This window comes from Eutrigla gurnardus (genome assembly GCF_963514095.1).
Source record: "Eutrigla gurnardus genome assembly, chromosome: 7".
NCBI lineage: Eukaryota > Metazoa > Chordata > Actinopteri > Perciformes > Triglidae > Eutrigla > Eutrigla gurnardus.
Window position 1 is genome coordinate 4,999,009 of NC_139921.1, and position 20,361 is coordinate 5,019,369.

At 48.3% G+C, this 20,361-nt stretch overlaps 1 protein-coding gene across 1 annotated transcript; it reads right to left on the minus strand.

Annotated features, from left to right (window-relative positions):
• Positions 1-7,495: 7,495 nt before the first annotated feature.
• Positions 7,496-14,386, minus strand: LOC311015853 (uncharacterized protein). Its single transcript, XM_084013293.1, has 11 exons — positions 13,835-14,386; positions 13,663-13,749; positions 13,394-13,534; positions 13,144-13,221; positions 12,863-13,030; positions 12,143-12,768; positions 11,572-11,899; positions 10,504-11,311; positions 10,169-10,378; positions 9,363-9,769; positions 7,496-9,270 (listed from the first exon to the last, which is right to left on the minus strand). The coding sequence occupies exons 1-11, from the start codon at positions 13,979-13,981 to the stop codon at positions 8,047-8,049; spliced, it is 4,224 nt and encodes a 1,407-aa protein (XP_083869419.1). The 5' UTR covers positions 13,982-14,386; the 3' UTR covers positions 7,496-8,046.
• Between the last annotated feature and the right edge of the window lie 5,975 nt (positions 14,387-20,361).

A 20,361-nucleotide genomic window follows, 5' to 3' on the forward strand; every position in this document is an offset into this window, starting at 1 on the left:
ATTGTTGTCATTGTCTAGCATCAGTACAGGGGAGGGGGAAGTTACATAATATTAATCTGCAGGAACATCATCTGTAGAAGGTGGACATTTCTTAACCCATCTTTGACATTTTTAGTTTGCAGTAGACAGCTCAAGCCATCCTTCCGCTTCCAAGGGTAAGCTGGGGCAAGTTCATTCTTCAATGACCATCCAAAACTCATCAACTTATTTGAAGCAAGGTGTCTGGCATTCATCTCTCCCACACCAATGCCAACCTGGTCGGCGTTCATACATGACGGACCGTCCAAGAATAGCCTAATTTGTCACGCTCGCTCCCTGTTTAATTCTGGAAAAGGGTTTATTTATTTCCAAACGTCAAGGCCGGTTAGCTCAGATGGTTAGAGCGTGGTGCTAATAACGCCAAGGTCATGGGTTCAATCCCCATACTGGCCAGTTGTTGTGCTTACTCAGTGCCCTATCTGCAGCACGTGTCCAACAACATTTCTGATTTCATCATATGTGTTGTGCGGAAGAAAAAAATTGGAGATAGACCTTGTGCAATCAACTCTCAGTCCTCCTTCCGACCTACGTCTGTCCAGCATTGAAGCTAATATTGTGACACAGAAGGCAACTATGAACTTTTGTTTAGGGAAATACTATGAGAACGATGCTTTGTCAGGGCTTCTTCATTCAGAGGGAATGAAGCGAACGGTTGTCCTTCACACAGATATACCCAAATTGTGCAGAGGCCGGTGACAAACAACAATATGGTTTTTGCATTGGCCGGGAATGGGACCCTGGTCTCCCGCGTGGGAAGCAAAGGCTCCACCACGGAACCACCGATGCCCGAAAGAGACGTGTGTACTGCAATCACAAATTACCATCCGTCAGTCTGCTTGCCGTGGTCAACTCGTGGGTGAGAGGAGACAACCCATGCAACCCGATAGCATCTTTGCTGGTATACACTAGTATTTCACTGTACACGATTCCAAACAAAACCATAAATGTATGGGAATGGCAGTAAAATCCTTCTGCATTGGCCAGGACATGGAACAGGGTCACGTGCGTGGCAAGCGTGAAGTCTACTGCAGAACCAACAATGCTCGTCTGACAGCCGTGCAGTTTTCACTTTCGCTATTACAGTTTCTACAGCAGCGGCACAGGATCCTAGCGAGGAGCAAAGCAGGCGCACAGGATGAGACCACCCTGCCAAACAGTTGTGTCCGAATGCAGATAGTTGCCGGCAGTGACAAAAAACAAACTCCTGCCCCGTGTGAGGGTTGAACTCAAGACCTTCAGATTATGAGACTGACGCACTGCCTACTGCGCCAACGAGGCATAAAGTCAACTTGGAGGTCATGCATGAAAGGCAGGGTTAATTTTCGTTGTGAAGACTAGAAGTGAACGGTTGACCTTCACACAGATATAACCAGGTTCTGCAGAGGCTGATTCCAAACAGCAATATAGGGTTGCTGCATTGGCCGGGAATCGGACCCGGGCCTCCCGCGTGGCAGGCGAGAATTCTACCACTGAACCACCAATGCTCACATGTCTGATGCTTACTCCGCCAAAATCGCATGAAGTGCAATTGCAGGTCATGCGTGAAAGGAGGGGATCATTTTCATTGTGAACAACAGAAGTAACGGTTTCCCGATATACCGAGGTCCTGCAGAGGCTTATTCCAAACAAGAGTGTGTAGTTGCTGCATTGGCCGGGAATCGGACCCGGGTCTCCCGCGTGGCAGGCGAGAATTCTACCACTGAACCACCAATGCTGACATGTCAGCTAACCCTCCACAGAAACTAAGTAGATAGCTACATGCTGTCATTTAGGCAAAGATTAGCTCTCTACCTCTTAGTAGCTAAACGATGTCACTTCGAAACTTTAACAAAAGTTGCTTCTGCCCGACCACGTGGCCTAATGGACAAGGCGTCTGACTTCGGATCAGAAGATTTGAGGGTTCGAGTCCCTCCGTGGTTGAATGCTCTAATCCTTGTTCCCTGATGTGTGTGTGTGTGTGTAGCATTACCACTTGGGCCCAACATGTATCAGTGACATTGTTGTCATTGTCTAGCATCAGTAAAGGGGAGAGGGAAGTTACATAATATTAATCTGCAGGAACATCATCTGTAGAAGGTGGACATTTCTTAACCCATCTTTGACATTTTTAGTTTGCAGTAGACAGCTCAAGCCATCCTTCCGCTTCCAAGGGTAAGCTGGGGCAAGTTCATTCTTCAATGACCATCCAAAACTCATCAACTTATTTGAAGCAAGGTGTCTGGCATTCATCTCTCCCACACCAATGCCAACCTGGTCGGCGCTCATACATGACGGACCGTCCAAGAATAGCCTAATTTGTCACGCTCGCTCCCTGTTTAATTCTGGAAAAGGGTTTATTTATTTCCAAAAGTCAAGGCCGGTTAGCTCAGATGGTTAGAGCGTGGTGCTAATAACGCCAAGGTCATGGGTTCAATCCCCATACTGGCCAGTTGTTGTGCTTACTCAGTGCCCTATCTGCAGCACGTGTCCAACAACATTTCTGATTTCATCATATGTGTTGTGCGGAAGAAAAAAATTGGAGATAGACCTTGTGCAATCAACTCTCAGTCCTCCTTCCGACCTACGTCTGTCCAGCATTGAAGCTAATATTGTGACACAGAAGGCAACTATGAACTTTTGTTTAGGGAAATACTATGAGAACGATGCTTTGTCAGGGCTTCTTCATTCAGAGGGAATGAAGCGAACGGTTGTCCTTCACACAGATATACCCAAATTGTGCAGAGGCCGGTGACAAACAACAATATGGTTTTTGCATTGGCCGGGAATGGGACCCTGGTCTCCCGCGTGGGAAGCAAAGGCTCCACCACGGAACCACCGATGCCCGAAAGAGACGTGTGTACTGCAATCACAAATTACCATCCGTCAGTCTGCTTGCCGTGGTCAACTCGTGGGTGAGAGGAGACAACCCATGCAACCCGATAGCATCTTTGCTGGTATACACTAGTATTTCACTGTACACGATTCCAAACAAAACCATAAATGTATGGGAATGGCAGTAAAATCCTTCTGCATTGGCCAGGACATGGAACAGGGTCACGTGCGTGGCAAGCGTGAAGTCTACTGCAGAACCAACAATGCTCGTCTGACAGCCGTGCAGTTTTCACTTTCGCTATTACAGTTTCTACAGCAGCGGCACAGGATCCTAGCGAGGAGCAAAGCAGGCGCACAGGATGAGACCACCCTGCCAAACAGTTGTGTCCGAATGCAGATAGTTGCCGGCAGTGACAAAAAACAAACTCCTGCCCCGTGTGAGGGTTGAACTCAAGACCTTCAGATTATGAGACTGACGCACTGCCTACTGCGCCAACGAGGCATAAAGTCAACTTGGAGGTCATGCATGAAAGGCAGGGTTAATTTTCGTTGTGAAGACTAGAAGTGAACGGTTGACCTTCACACAGATATAACCAGGTTCTGCAGAGGCTGATTCCAAACAGCAATATAGGGTTGCTGCATTGGCCGGGAATCGGACCCGGGCCTCCCGCGTGGCAGGCGAGAATTCTACCACTGAACCACCAATGCTCACATGTCTGATGCTTACTCCGCCAAAATCGCATGAAGTGCAATTGCAGGTCATGCGTGAAAGGAGGGGATCATTTTCATTGTGAACAACAGAAGTAACGGTTTCCCGATATACCGAGGTCCTGCAGAGGCTTATTCCAAACAAGAGTGTGTAGTTGCTGCATTGGCCGGGAATCGGACCCGGGTCTCCCGCGTGGCAGGCGAGAATTCTACCACTGAACCACCAATGCTGACATGTCAGCTAACCCTCCACAGAAACTAAGTAGATAGCTACATGCTGTCATTTAGGCAAAGATTAGCTCTCTACCTCTTAGTAGCTAAACGATGTCACTTCGAAACTTTAACAAAAGTTGCTTCTGCCCGACCACGTGGCCTAATGGACAAGGCGTCTGACTTCGGATCAGAAGATTTGAGGGTTCGAGTCCCTCCGTGGTTGAATGCTCTAATCCTTGTTCCCTGATGTGTGTGTGTGTGTGTAGCATTACCACTTGGGCCCAACATGTATCAGTGACATTGTTGTCATTGTCTAGCATCAGTAAAGGGGAGAGGGAAGTTACATAATATTAATCTGCAGGAACATCATCTGTAGAAGGTGGACATTTCTTAACCCATCTTTGACATTTTTAGTTTGCAGTAGACAGCTCAAGCCATCCTTCCGCTTCCAAGGGTAAGCTGGGGCAAGTTCATTCTTCAATGACCATCCAAAACTCATCAACTTATTTGAAGCAAGGTGTCTGGCATTCATCTCTCCCACACCAATGCCAACCTGGTCGGCGCTCATACATGACGGACCGTCCAAGAATAGCCTAATTTGTCACGCTCGCTCCCTGTTTAATTCTGGAAAAGGGTTTATTTATTTCCAAAAGTCAAGGCCGGTTAGCTCAGATGGTTAGAGCGTGGTGCTAATAACGCCAAGGTCATGGGTTCAATCCCCATACTGGCCAGTTGTTGTGCTTACTCAGTGCCCTATCTGCAGCACGTGTCCAACAACATTTCTGATTTGATCATATGTGTTGTGCAGAAGAAAAAAATTGGAGATAGACCTTGTGCAATCAACTCTCAGTCCTCCTTCCGACCTACGTCTGTCCAACATTGAAGCTAATATTGAGACACAGAAGGCAACTATGAACTTTTGTTTAGGGAAATACTATGAGAACGATGCTTTGTCAGGGCTTCTTCATTCAGAGGGAATGAAGCGAACGGTTGTCCTTCACACAGATATACCCAAATTGTGCAGAGGCCGGTGACAAACAACAATATGTTTTTTTTGCATTGGCCGGGAATGGGACCCTGGTCTCCCGCGTGGGAAGCAAAGGCTCCACCACGGAACCACCGATGCCCGAAAGAGACGTGTGTACTGCAATCACAAATTACCATCCGTCAGTCTGCTTGCCGTGGTCAACTCGTGGGTGAGAGGAGACAACCCATGCAACCCGATAGCATCTTTGCTGGTATACACTAGTATTTCACTGTACACGATTCCAAACAAAACCATAAATGTATGGGAATGGCAGTAAAATCCTTCTGCATTGGCCAGGACATGGAACAGGGTCACGTGCGTGGCAAGCGTGAAGTCTACTGCAGAACCAACAATGCTCGTCTGACAGCCGTGCAGTTTTCACTTTCGCTATTACAGTTTCTGCAGCAGCGGCACAGGATCCTGGCGAGGAGCAAAGCAGGCGCACAGGATGAGACCACCCTGCCAAACAGTTGTGTCCGAATGCAGATAGTTGCCGGCAGTGACAAAAAACAAACTCCTGCCCCGTGTGAGGGTTGAACTCACGACCTTCAGATTATGAGACTGACGCGCTGCCTACTGCGCCAACGAGGCATAAAGTCAACTTGGAGGTCATGCATGAAAGGCAGGGTTAATTTTCGTTGTGAAGACTAGAAGTGAACGGTTGACCTTCACACAGATATAACCAGGTTCTGCAGAGGCTGATTCCAAACAGCAATATAGGGTTGCTGCATTGGCCGGGAATCGGACCCGGGCCTCCCGCGTGGCAGGCGAGAATTCTACCACTGAACCACCAATGCTCACATGTCTGATGCTTACTCCGCCAAAATCGCATGAAGTGCAATTGCAGGTCATGCGTGAAAGGAGGGGATCATTTTCATTGTGAACAACAGAAGTAACGGTTTCCCGATATACCGAGGTCCTGCAGAGGCTTATTCCAAACAAGAGTGTGTAGTTGCTGCATTGGCCGGGAATCGGACACGGGTCTTCCGCGTGGCAGGCGAGAATTCTACCACTGAACCACCAATGCTGACATGTCAGCTAACCCTCCACAGAAACTAAGTAGATAGCTACATGCTGTCATTTAGGCAAAGATTAGCTCTCTACCTCTTAGTAGCTAAACGATGTCACTTCGAAACTTTAACAAAAGTTGCTTCTGCCCGACCACGTGGCCTAATGGACAAGGCGTCTGACTTCGGATCAGAAGATTTGAGGGTTCGAGTCCCTCCGTGGTTGAATGCTCTAATCCTTGTTCCCTGATGTGTGTGTGTGTGTGTAGCATTACCACTTGGGCCCAACATGTATCAGTGACATTGTTGTCATTGTCTAGCATCAGTACAGGGGAGGGGGAAGTTACATAATATTAATCTGCAGGAACATCATCTGTAGAAGGTGGACATTTCTTAACCCATCTTTGACATTTTTAGTTTGCAGTAGACAGCTCAAGCCATCCTTCCGCTTCCAAGGGTAAGCTGGGGCAAGTTCATTCTTCAATGACCATCCAAAACTCATCAACTTATTTGAAGCAAGGTGTCTGGCATTCATCTCTCCCACACCAATGCCAACCTGGTCGGCGTTCATACGTGACGGACCGTCCAAGAATAGCCTAATTTGTCACGCTCGCTCCCTGTTTAATTCTGGAAAAGGGTTTATTTATTTCCAAAAGTCAAGGCCGGTTAGCTCAGATGGTTAGAGCGTGGTGCTAATAACGCCAAGGTCATGGGTTCAATCCCCATACTGGCCAGTTGTTGTGCTTACTCAGTGCCCTATCTGCAGCACGTGTCCAACAACATTTCTGATTTGATCATATGTGTTGTGCAGAAGAAAAAAATTGGAGATAGACCTTGTGCAATCAACTCTCAGTCCTCCTTCCGACCTACGTCTGTCCAGCATTGAAGCTAATATTGTGACACAGAAGGCAACTATGAACTTTTGTTTAGGGAAATACTATGAGAACGATGCTTTGTCAGGGCTTCTTCATTCAGAGGGAATGAAGCGAACGGTTGTCCTTCACACAGATATACCCAAATTGTGCAGAGGCCGGTGACAAACAACAATATGGTTTTTGCATTGGCCGGGAATGGGACCCTGGTCTCCCGCGTGGGAAGCAAAGGCTCCACCACGGAACCACCGATGCCCGAAAGAGACGTGTGTACTGCAATCACAAATTACCATCCGTCAGTCTGCTTGCCGTGGTCAACTCGTGGGTGAGAGGAGACAACCCATGCAACCCGATAGCATCTTTGCTGGTATACACTAGTATTTCACTGTACACGATTCCAAACAAAACCATAAATGTATGGGAATGGCAGTAAAATCCTTCTGCATTGGCCAGGACATGGAACAGGGTCACGTGCGTGGCAAGCGTGAAGTCTACTGCAGAACCAACAATGCTCGTCTGACAGCCGTGCAGTTTTCACTTTCGCTATTACAGTTTCTGCAGCAGCGGCACAGGATCCTAGCGAGGAGCAAAGCAGGCGCACAGGATGAGACCACCCTGCCAAACAGTTGTGTCCGAATGCAGATAGTTGCCGGCAGTGACAAAAAACAAACTCCTGCCCCGTGTGAGGGTTGAACTCACGACCTTCAGATTATGAGACTGACGCGCTGCCTACTGCGCCAAAGCTGGGGAACAATAGTCTTTTAAGGGGGGGGAAGAAGGAGGAAAAAGGGGAAGAAGGGGGGAAGAAGGGGGGAAGAAGAAAAGGGAGAAAAAAAGAGAGGAAAAAAGGAGAAAAAGGGGAAAGGGAAGGGAAAGAGAGAAATTTAGGCTTCTTTTCAATTTCCCACCTATTCAGTTGTTTTTATTCATTAGAATGAATTTAAAAACATTAAAAAACCTTTTGCTGACCAGTTTTGAGGAGAGGAGGAGAGGCTCAGAAGGTCACCGGTTCAAGTCCCACCAGTGGCAAACAAAATACTTTCTTTTTGGTGGTTTTATGGATGTATTTAGGATCTCTTGCGTAAATATAATTATCCTTGTGCCATATTTCCTGCGTGTGAAATGTGTCGGCTCAATTTAGCTTCAGCTTTCACCTTAGCAACTTATCTATAAAATATTTTGTATTTTGCATGTTATATTGCATGCATTATCATTAGTTGACTTTTGATCTTTGATATTATGCATTTACATGTCCGAAATAAATCCAAACTAACCTATAGTTGTTTGTTAAACCACTAAAGTTGTATAGAAATAGTTATAGTTGCAGAAAAAAAGACAGAAAAAGACTTTCTTAAAAAGAAATATATGTTTATTTATTCTTCCGCATTCCCTCCAACCACTGCTCCTTTGTCACCTGCTCAATTGAGGGGCAGTAAATGGTCCCCCTGAACTGGCTGTGTCCAGTAAATGCAGTCCGGGGCTCCCCACACTTTCGGCATTTGTTTGCTTCCCCAGTCCTGTTATATGTCTTTTTTTTTCGGGGGGGGGCATGTGGAGGCACTGCTGAGGGGACAGCAAACACAAAGGGGGGTGCACTGGGGTGGGATTGAGCTTGGGGGAGGGCAGGAGTGCCAAAGAAGGCAGGGGCTTGGGTCATGAAGAAGGCAGGGGCTTGGGTGAGGCCTGGGTGGGCAAAGCCAACCGGAGCAGGGGCACGGCTGAGGGCAGGGGTGCTGCTGCAGACAGGGGCAGGGGCTCCAAACTGAGGAGGACGGGGATACAGCTGCCTCTCTGTGGCCATCCGGGGCCTTACAGCTGGTACTGCGGTGGCTGTAGCGGTGGCTGTAGCGGTGGCTGTAGCGGTGGCTGTAGCGGCGGCCTTCCTCTTCTTGGTTTTTGCCCGCCCCGCTGTGCTCTCTGGAAGATGGTACTTGTGCTCAACACCAGGCTGTTGAGGAGCAATAGCGGGGCGGACAATAGCCGCTGGTAAGGCCTCGGTGGCCACAGGGATGGGGGCAGGTAGGTCAACCCCCTGGCACAACAATGATACATCCTGCCTGGCCACCCTCTTGTTGTGCCACTGTATGAGGGTGGTCTGGTTGACCTCCACCAGCTGCAGGGAGGTGCTGGTCATCACGGCCCCATTGGCCAGGATCAGCTGCCTTATCCTGCGGTAGTCCTGCAGGATCAGAGTCCATCTCGTCAGGCGCTTGTCCGTCTTCCCCTTTTTGGACGGACACTTGTGGATGTTGCAGAGCCTGACGAAGATGGACTCTAGGACACGGCAGCAGTCTGGCCACTGTGCAGGAGATGCAGTGGATGCTATGGTGCACCTCCTGACACTCTCCACACCAGGCGTGAACTCAGCCTTTTTTTTGGGCGACCTGAATCGCCCAGTGAGCAGCCTGTCCTGGTGCCGTGCAGAAAAGACCACCTTCTGCTGGTCGTAGGGCAGCAGGTCCTCCCACATGCCCACGATGCTGCTGACGTCCTGGTTACTCAGGGCCAGGCTGGTCTGGTTCCTCAGCCCCACCAGATACTCCGCCAGGCGGTCCACCCTGTCCAGGCCCGGGATGTTGTTTACATCCACTGCCTGAAAAAGAACACCGATATAACATTGATTCTGGACAAATAGGAAATAAATATAAATGTTGTTATGTTTTGCTATTTCTAAAATGTACTTACCGACTGCTCTACAGGAACCTGTGGGGCAGCACCCGGAGCGGTGACAGCAGATGACTGGGCAGGTGGTGGTGGTGGTGGTGGTGGCGGCGGAGAAGGAGGTGGAGGAGAGGACCAGGAACCACTGGTGGAGGGCTGAGCAGGTGGTGGTGGTGGCGGCGGCGGAAGAGAGGACGACCAGGAACCACTGGAGGAGAATTGGGCAGGTGGTGCAGTGGCGATGAAGGCAGACATGACCTCCAGACTCGTCACTGTGGGGTCAATGACGTCCTCCTGGAAGCCCTCATCCTCTGCCTCGTCGCCCAGGGCCAAGTCCTCCAGCAGCTGCTCTGTGCCCTCAGACTCAGGATCCATGTCCTGCATGCTGTTCCCCGTCTGCCTGTAGAGGTAGTCGACACCTATCAACTCTCCTGGGAATGAAAACAATAATGGAATTAGTATAACAAGTATATCGACGATGTGTGGAACCCATATCTTGGGTCTGATTATAGATAGAAAATGTGCACCCCACATTCATGTCATTATTTTATCATAGTACTTTCTTGTTATGACTTATATGAAATATGTTAACATATTTATTATTTGATGACATGATCACCTGCAACAGTATATATATTATATATACTGCAATATTAGAATTTGCAAACATGCAAATACGTGATCTAATCTGTCTTGCCGAATTAAAGACATTTTATTTCCAACGTACACATGCCTTGTGGTCATTTCATGTCCAAGTGTGAAACACAAGAACACAAAATAAAACAACATATGTTGAGTATTGCAAGTAATCCCTATTCAGTGTAACTTACCAGTGTACTTGGCGGGGGGGCGGAAGGAGGGGACATACTTCCGTCCAAACACCTTGGAGCCGTGTGTGTTGACACACTGCACCAGGTCCCCCGAGTAGCTGAGGAGGGCTGATCTACTCTCAGTCACAGCAGCAGCAGCCCGGTCCTGGTTCCACCTGGTGAGCCCATCCAGCAGGTACAGCTGGAAGTTGAGGTCATTGGCCTGGGTCCCTGAAAGTAGATAAGAATGCACTCATGATTGAGAGGTTTATTTTTATTGTGCAAACATCTATATAAACAATAAAGGTAAATGGTCTTCATTGTAATTAAATAATGGTGATGCAATTAAAACTCACCTGGAATAAACCGGTTCAGATGGCAGTGAAAGGACTCCAGGGACGTTGAACCTCGCGCACACCTGTACCTTGTCAGGAGGACGCCCTCCTTGGTGGTGGTGGTGCCGGTCTCTGTGTAGAGAGACACACCTGGCAGGTCCTGGATGCACTTGACGTGCCTCTTCTGAACCCGCCAGATGTGCTCCATCCTCACCCGGTCCAGGAGTGGAACACCAAGCAGGTCCCTGCCTCTGTCCCCCATCAGCTCCTGCAGCAGGCTCTCAACGAGGCGGATGGTGGCCTCCTCTCCGCGGGTCCTCCGCCTGCAGTACTGCGCCAACTGAGCCTTGGTGATTCTGCTGTCCACCACAGAATCGGAGATGACGGGCACACCCTCCTTCCGAAGCTGCTCCCTCTTGGCCTGGCGCAAAAGGGCCACATCTGCAGGGTCCCACTCAAACAGGCAGGCGGAGAGGCTGGCCATGAAGACGGGGTACAGGGAGTGGGCGTCGGTCGTGCATCCAGCCGCGAGCCGCCGAAGAAAGTGCCAAATGTCCAGCCGGACGACGAGGTCCGGCCACCCGCTGAACCTGGCCTTCAGCTTGGTCTCCCCGTCCGTCTCCCTGCAGCAGCCACAGTCCACATAGAGGAGCAGAGGGGGAGCTACGCCCGCCTGGCTGTAGCGCCGGATGAGGTCCGACACCATCCGGTCCAAACCAGGCCCCTCCTGGGCCGTCAGCACGCTGATCAGGACCTGCCCCACCTCATTGCTGATGGAGGACATCCACAGCGCGGTCCCCTTGGCTGCTCCAGCCAGCTTTTTGGTCACCTGGAATTATTCAGAATAAACAAATTCAGAGTGCTTTCAAAATAAAAAAAAGCATTCGAGTATGAATAAATAGAAGCAAAATATATACACGAAAATACATTAGGAATAGCCATTTACAAACACAAAAATGCACATCAAATAAACATGAACACATTTGTAACTATAAGTTAAATGGCTCACATGCTGGGATGTGGTGTTCTAAGAAAACACATTTCATTAATAATCATAACAACAAAAATTGATGTAAATGTCCTTTTTACCTTCTTTGTGGAATCCATTTTTAAAATGGCGCCAAAGGTAGAGGTGATGCTGGCCTTGATGTGGTCCATACGGCTCATCAAGTCCTTCCCGTACACGGTTAGGAGCCACCTGTTGGTCGGGACAGCCACAGGCTCGGGGGGCTCCTGACAGACCACAGGGAAGAGACTTGGCTGGTCCACAAAGTCGGCACACACCTCCAGGTAGCGGGCCACACGCTGCAGCCACTCCTCGCCGTGGTTCTCCCGCAGCTGTTTGGCTAGGCGGGTAGAGCTGTTGCCGAGGGTCCTCTCCCGTAGCATCCTGATGACGCGGATGTCACACGCATACCTTTGTGGACAAGGGGTATGTTTGTATCAAATTATTTGAGTTTTTTATCGTCAAAATGGAAATGTTGTTTTTTATTATATATATATATATATATATATATATAGTATATCTAATATAGATATTCTATAGAATATTTTGCAGGAGAGTGTAAAAAGCAAATATTGCTATTTGCTACATTACTGGCAGAATGAATTGCGCTACATAAAAAAGGGTATTTGCTTTCATGTGTTGATTAGAACTCACTTGCGTGTCAGGATGAGGCGGAACTCCCCACGGAGAGGCAGGCTCAGCTGGTCCAGGACGGTCTGGCTCGTGGACAGGTAATTGGTGACGCAACCGATGGCGTTGCACCTGAGGGTCTCCGTCACCATCAGGTAGTACCTGTCCACGTCCAGGACCTGCCGTGCCCTCTTGTGCATGCCGGCCCCGGTGAGCTGCTTCCCACACTTTGGGCAGGACAGCCTCACCTTCCAAAGGTGGTAGGGCATCCACACCAGGAGCCGGTGCGTAAAAAAACGATCTGGTGACGGGACCTGATTGTAGATCAGGCCTGGCACCGGTGGCTCATACCAGAGCTGTAGGTCTGGGCGCAGCCGCTGGTTCCTCCACAGCGTGGATGCAATCCAGCGCTGGTCTTGCTGGGGAATGGTCTTCTTCATTTCTGCTGGTAGCCAGAACTGTTGTGGAGCCGGACCCAGAAATGAAGAAGTACAAGGAGGGGTAGGGACGGGACCAGGGGGAGCAGGGAGGGGACCAGGGGGAGCAGGGACGGGACCAGGCGGAGCAGGGACGGGACCAGGCGGAGCAGGGACGGGACCAGGCGGAGCAGGGACAGGACCAGGGGGAGCAAGACTCCTATCTGATGCAACCTACATAAAGAAAACGAAACCGACAATAAAACATCTATCCGCTACACGCTACAGTATGTAAGACCAGCATGGAGGTTATTACAGTTGCACTAACCAGAGGGGACGAGCCGGTCCTCACAGAGGACATTACAGGGCTGGATGGGGGCAGAGAGAAAGGGGAGACGGGCCTAATGTATCTCGGACTGGAAGGGGGCGTCGCTGGAGGTGGGGTAGCGGAGGGAGTGCTTCTCCCAGCTGGGGTAGTGGCAGGGCTGGGGGGACGCTGTGAGAGAGGGGGAAGCGTACCTGATGAAGTCAGTTTACAAAACAAGGATAGTGTATGGCTTAATGGCTGTATTCTTAGGCATCAGGCACAGCTAAAGGTACATGTATTACCTCGACATGCTTCCTGGTCACGTTGACATTAGGCCTGGCTGCCGCAGACAAAGTCCCGCCGAACCGCGCTTTATCAAACTGAGAATCAAACAACAATAGTCTTAATGAAACGGTGTTAAAAAGAACATAATACACACCAATACCACACAATGATATGACATGAAAGATATGTAAACACACAGATCAAAGATGAGTTGATCATGGTAAACCAGGTGAATGACATGGTAATTAATGTGATGGAAATATTCACCATTGACAGCGTCAATGCAGGCCTCCCAGGGCTCTGTACAGGCGCCGCTGAGGTGGAGGCTGAGGCAGCTGAAGTGGAGGCTGAGGCAGCTGAAGTGGAGGCTGAGGTAGCTGGCCTGGATGCTGCAGGACTACTCACAGACTGAGAAAGATCAACCCATGAAAGAAGCATTAATACTAATCCATATTATTCATTATGGGATTTTGTCCACATAGTAAGTATTGTATATCCTACAAAATGCATTTATTTCACCAGGCTCTCAATATTACCTGCCGAGGGTGAAAGCCACAGGAACATGTCTGCGCTACCCTCAAGATTGAGGTCTGCCCACGCAGCATCATGGGACACTTCTCAATCTGTAATGAATTAAAATGCATGATTTACTTACGGACACAATCGGTTCACTTTGGAGTTTTGGTTGACTGTTGGGGCAAAGGTTACCTTCTGGTAGAGGTTGTGCCACTTGCCCTGTTTGGGAGATGGCCTGTTCCCTGCACCGGAGGGCCAAGTGCCAGAACAGGCAAATGCCTTCAGGCGCGCCACCCACTCCTCAGACCCCATGGCTCGATGCTTCTTTGTAGTAGACATCTGAAGACAAGGGGAAGAATGGCTAAGTTACCACACATTGTCATAGACATATGCTATATCAATATCTTTCATAGATACACACTTTTATTTGAGACACACATTTGACATTCAATCAATGAAATCATAAGTTACTATCATCATATTCCCAAATCATTTGTTCTGAATTGATTACCTTATAATAATGTAATAGTCGTTTGTAGATGACAATTAACTATTCCAAATCATACATACGAAACAAATAATCGCTAGTCAATCAATCATATCCGATTAAACAGGCCGTCGGACTTTAAGAATGAATAACGCCGGCCATTTGTAAATGTAAATCATGTCTCGAAATGTAAATCAAATAGTTTGACCCCTATATCGCATTTTAACTCGGACTTTTGAATGAATTACGCCGGCCGATTTACAATCTCACTCATTTCAACAATATCATTTCATCTGTAAATGTAAATCATGTCTCGAAATGTAAATCAAATAGTTACCTTGTCGTGTAGTTCTCCAAAGTATTGCTTCTACGGAACGGACGGAACGGACGGAACGGGACGATGTGATTGGTCGGTCAACATATGGAGAAGAAATGGAAGGGGAGGATTTCATTGGTCAACATATGGAGAAGAAATGGAAGGGGAGGATTTCATTGGTCAACATATGGAGAAGAAATGGAAGGGGGAAGATTTCATTGGTCAACATATGGACAAGAAATGGAAGGGGAAGATTTCATTGGTCAACATATGGACAAGAAATGGAAATGGGAAAGCAGACTTTCGAGAGTGAGGTAGCGCCAACGAGGCATAAAGTCAACTTGGAGGTCATGCATGAAAGGCAGGGTTAATTTTCGTTGTGAAGACTAGAAGTGAACGGTTGACCTTCACACAGATATAACCAGGTTCTGCAGAGGCTGATTCCAAACAACAATATAGGGTTGCTGCATTGGCCGGGAATCGGACCCGGGCCTCCCGCGTGGCAGGCGAGAATTCTACCACTGAACCACCAATGCTCACATGTCTGATGCTTACTCCGCCAAAATCTCATGAAGTGCAATTGCAGGTCATGCGTGAAAGGAGGGGATCATTTTCATTGTGAACAACAGAAGTAACGGTTTCCCGATATACCAAGGTCCTACAGAGGCTTATTCCAAACAAGAGTGTGTAGTTGCTGCATTGGCCGGGAATCGGACCCGGGTCTCCCGCGTGGCAGGCGAGAATTCTACCACTGAACCACCAATGCTGACATGTCAGCTAACCCTCCACAGAAACTAAGTAGATAGCTACATGCTGTCATTTAGGCAAAGATGAGCTCTCTACCTCTTAGTAGCTAAACGATGTCACTTCGAAACTTTAACAAAAGTTGCTTCTGCCCGACCACGTAGCCTAATGGACAAGTCGTCTGACGTCGGATCAGAAGATTTGAGGGTTCGAGTCCCTCCGTGGTTGAATGCTCTAATCCTTGTTCCCTGATGTGTGTGTGTGTGTGTAGCATTACCACTTGGGCCCAACATGTATCAGTGACATTGTTGTCATTGTCTAGCATCAGTACAGGGGAGGGGGAAGTTACATAATATTAATCTGCAGGAACATCATCTGTAGAAGGTGGACATTTCTTAACCCATCTTTGACATTTTTAGTTTGCAGTAGACAGCTCAAGCCATCCTTCCGCTTCCAAGGGTAAGCTGGGGCAAGTTCATTCTTCAATGACCATCCAAAACTCATCAACTTATTTGAAGCAAGGTGTCTGGCATTCATCTCTCCCACACCAATGCCAACCTGGTCGGCGTTCATACATGACGGACCGTCCAAGAATAGCCTAATTTGTCACGCTCGCTCCCTGTTTAATTCTGGAAAAGGGTTTATTTATTTCCAATAGTCAAGGCCGGTTAGCTCAGATGGTTAGAGCGTGGTGCTAATAACGCCAAGGTCATGGGTTCAATCCCCATACTGGCCAGTTGTTGTGCTTACTCAGTGCCCTATCTGCAGCACGTGTCCAACAACATTTCTGATTTGATCATATGTGTTGTGCAGAAGAAAAAAATTGGAGATAGACCTTGTGCAATCAACTCTCAGTCCTCCTTCCGACCTACGTCTGTCCAGCATTGAAGCTAATATTGTGACACAGAAGGCAACTATGAACTTTTGTTTAGGGAAATACTATGAGAACGATGCTTTGTCAGGGCTTCTTCATTCAGAGGGAATGAAGCGAACGGTTGTCCTTCACACAGATATACCCAAATTGTGCAGAGGCCGGTGACAAACAACAATATGGTTTTTGCATTGGCCGGGAATGGGACCCTGGTCTCCCGCGTGGGAAGCAAAGGCTCCACCACGGAACCACCGATGCCCGAAAGAGACGTGTGTACTGCAATCACAAATTACCATCCGTCAGTCTGCTTGCCGTGGTCAACTCGTGGGTGAGAGGAGACAACCCATGCAACCCGATAGCATCTTTGCTGGTATACACTAGTATTTCACTGTACACGATTCCAAACAAAACCATAAATGTATGGGAATGGCAGTAAAATCCTTCTGCATTGGCCAGGACATGGAACAGGGTCACGTGCGTGGCAAGCGTGAAGTCTACTGCAGAACCAACAATGCTCGTCTGACAGCCGTGCAGTTTTCACTTTCGCTATTACAGTTTCTGCAGCAGCGGCACAGGATCCTAGCGAGGAGCAAAGCAGGCGCACAGGATGAGACCACCCTGCCAAACAGTTGTGTCCGAATGCAGATAGTTGCCGGCAGTGACACAAAACAAACTCCTGCCCCGTGTGAGGGTTGAACTCACGACCTTCAGATTATGAGACTGACGCGCTGCCTACTGCGCCAACGAGGCATAAAGTCAACTTGGAGGTCATGCATGAAAGGCAGGGTTAATTTTCGTTGTGAAGACTAGAAGTGAACGGTTGACCTTCACACAGATATAACCAGGTTCTGCAGAGGCTGATTCCAAACAACAATATAGGGTTGCTGCATTGGCCGGGAATCGGACCCGGGCCTCCCGCGTGGCAGGCGAGAATTCTACCACTGAACCACCAATGCTCACATGTCTGATGCTTACTCCGCCAAAATCTCATGAAGTGCAATTGCAGGTCATGCGTGAAAGGAGGGGATCATTTTCATTGTGAACAACAGAAGTAACGGTTTCCCGATATACCAAGGTCCTACAGAGGCTTATTCCAAACAAGAGTGTGTAGTTGCTGCATTGGCCGGGAATCGGACCCGGGTCTCCCGCGTGGCAGGCGAGAATTCTACCACTGAACCACCAATGCTGACATGTCAGCTAACCCTCCACAGAAACTAAGTAGATAGCTACGTGCTGTCATTTAGGCAAAGATGAGCTCTCTACCTCTTAGTAGCTAAACGATGTCACTTCGAAACTTTAACAAAAGTTGCTTCTGCCCGACCACGTAGCCTAATGGACAAGTCGTCTGACGTCGGATCAGAAGATTTGAGGGTTCGAGTCCCTCCGTGGTTGAATGCTCTAATCCTTGTTCCCTGATGTGTGTGTGTGTGTGTAGCATTACCACTTGGGCCCAACATGTATCAGTGACATTGTTGTCATTGTCTAGCATCAGTACAGGGGAGGGGGAAGTTACATAATATTAATCTGCAGGAACATCATCTGTAGAAGGTGGACATTTCTTAACCCATCTTTGACATTTTTAGTTTGCAGTAGACAGCTCAAGCCATCCTTCCGCTTCCAAGGGTAAGCTGGGGCAAGTTCATTCTTCAATGACCATCCAAAACTCATCAACTTATTTGAAGCAAGGTGTCTGGCATTCATCTCTCCCACACCAATGCCAACCTGGTCGGCGTTCATACATGACGGACCGTCCAAGAATAGCCTAATTTGTCACGCTCGCTCCCTGTTTAATTCTGGAAAAGGGTTTATTTATTTCCAATAGTCAAGGCCGGTTAGCTCAGATGGTTAGAGCGTGGTGCTAATAACGCCAAGGTCATGGGTTCAATCCCCATACTGGCCAGTTGTTGTGCTTACTCAGTGCCCTATCTGCAGCACGTGTCCAACAACATTTCTGATTTGATCATATGTGTTGTGCAGAAGAAAAAAATTGGAGATAGACCTTGTGCAATCAACTCTCAGTCCTCCTTCCGACCTACGTCTGTCCAGCATTGAAGCTAATATTGTGACACAGAAGGCAACTATGAACTTTTGTTTAGGGAAATACTATGAGAACGATGCTTTGTCAGGGCTTCTTCATTCAGAGGGAATGAAGCGAACGGTTGTCCTTCACACAGATATACCCAAATTGTGCAGAGGCCGGTGACAAACAACAATATGGTTTTTGCATTGGCCGGGAATGGGACCCTGGTCTCCCGCGTGGGAAGCAAAGGCTCCACCACGGAACCACCGATGCCCGAAAGAGACGTGTGTACTGCAATCACAAATTACCATCCGTCAGTCTGCTTGCCGTGGTCAACTCGTGGGTGAGAGGAGACAACCCATGCAACCCGATAGCATCTTTGCTGGTATACACTAGTATTTCACTGTACACGATTCCAAACAAAACCATAAATGTATGGGAATGGCAGTAAAATCCTTCTGCATTGGCCAGGACATGGAACAGGGTCACGTGCGTGGCAAGCGTGAAGTCTACTGCAGAACCAACAATGCTCGTCTGACAGCCGTGCAGTTTTCACTTTCGCTATTACAGTTTCTGCAGCAGCGGCACAGGATCCTAGCGAGGAGCAAAGCAGGCGCACAGGATGAGACCACCCTGCCAAACAGTTGTGTCCGAATGCAGATAGTTGCCGGCAGTGACACAAAACAAACTCCTGCCCCGTGTGAGGGTTGAACTCACGACCTTCAGATTATGAGACTGACGCGCTGCCTACTGCGCCAACGAGGCATAAAGTCAACTTGGAGGTCATGCATGAAAGGCAGGGTTAATTTTCGTTGTGAAGACTAGAAGTGAACGGTTGACCTTCACACAGATATAAGCAGGTTCTGCAGAGGCTGATTCCAAACAGCAATATAGGGTTGCTGCATTGGCCGGGAATCGGACCCGGGCCTCCCGCGTGGCAGGCGAGAATTCTACCACTGAACCACCAATGCTCACATGTCTGATGCTTACTCCGCCAAAATCGCATGAAGTGCAATTGCAGGTCATGCGTGAAAGGAGGGGATCATTTTCATTGTGAACAACAGAAGTGCCGGTTTCCCGATATACCGAGGTCCTGCAGGGGCTTATTCCAAACAAGAGTGTGTAGTTGCTGCATTGGCCGGGAATCGGACCCGGGTCTCCCGCGTGGCAGGCGAGAATTCTACCACTGAACCACCAATGCTGACATGTCAGCTAACCCTCCACAGAAACTAAGTAGATAGCTACATGCTGTCATTTAGGCAAAGATTAGCTCTCTACCTCTTAGTAGCTAAACGATGTCACTTCTAAACTTTAACAAAAGTTGCTTCTGCCCGACCACGTGGCCTAATGGACAAGGCGTCTGACTTCGGATCAGAAGATTTGAGGGTTCGAGTCCCTCCGTGGTTGAATGCTCTAATCCTTGTTCCCTGATGTGTGTGTGTGTGTGTGTGTGTGTGTAGCATTACCACTTGGGCCCAACATGTATCAGTGACATTGTTGTCATTGTCTAGCATCAGTACAGGGGAGGGGGAAGTTACATAATATTAATCTGCAGGAACATCATCTGTAGAAGGTGGACATTTCTTAACCCATCTTTGACATTTTTAGTTTGCAGTAGACAGCTCAAGCCATCCTTCCGCTTCCAAGGGTAAGCTGGGGCAAGTTCATTCTTCAATGACCATCCAAAACTCATCAACTTATTTGAAGCAAGGTGTCTGGCATTCATCTCTCCCACACCAATGCCAACCTGGTCGGCGTTCATACATGACGGACCGTCCAAGAATAGCCTAATTTGTCACGCTAGCTCCCTGTTTAATTCTGGAAAAGGGTTTATTTATTTCCAATAGTCAAGGCCGGTTAGCTCAGATGGTTAGAGCGTGTTGCTAATAACGCCAAGGTCATGGGTTCAATCCCCATACTGGCCAGTTGTTGTGCTTACTCAGTGCCCTATCTGCAGCACGTGTCCAACAACATTTCTGATTTGATCATATATGTTGTGCAGAAGAAAAAAATTGGAGATAGACCTTGTGCAATCAACTCTCAATCCTCCTTCCGACCTACGTCTGTCCAGCATTGAAGCTAATATTGTGACACAGAAGGCAACTATGAACTTTTGTTTAGGGAAATACTATGAGAACGATGCTTTGTCAGGGCTTCTTCATTCAGAGGGAATGAAGCGAACGGTTGTCCTTCACACATTTATACCCAAATTGTGCAGAGGCCGGTGACAAACAACAATATGGTTTTTGCATTGGCCGGGAATGGGACCCTGGTCTCCCGC

What these genes read in the sequence shown, in the direction of transcription:
- LOC311015853 (XM_084013293.1), bottom strand. Translation starts at nt 13,981, where the DNA reads ATGTCTACTACAAAGAAGCATCGAGCCATGGGGTCTGAGGAGTGGGTG. An exon ending in CTGCATTGACGCTGTCAATG is followed by an intron (nt 13,222 to 13,393) that starts GTGAATATTTCC and finishes TTTGATTCTCAG; the next exon opens with TTTGATAAAGCGCGGTTCGG. An exon ending in AGGTTCCTGTAGAGCAGTCG is followed by an intron (nt 9,271 to 9,362) that starts GTAAGTACATTT and finishes GTTCTTTTTCAG; the next exon opens with GCAGTGGATGTAAACAACAT.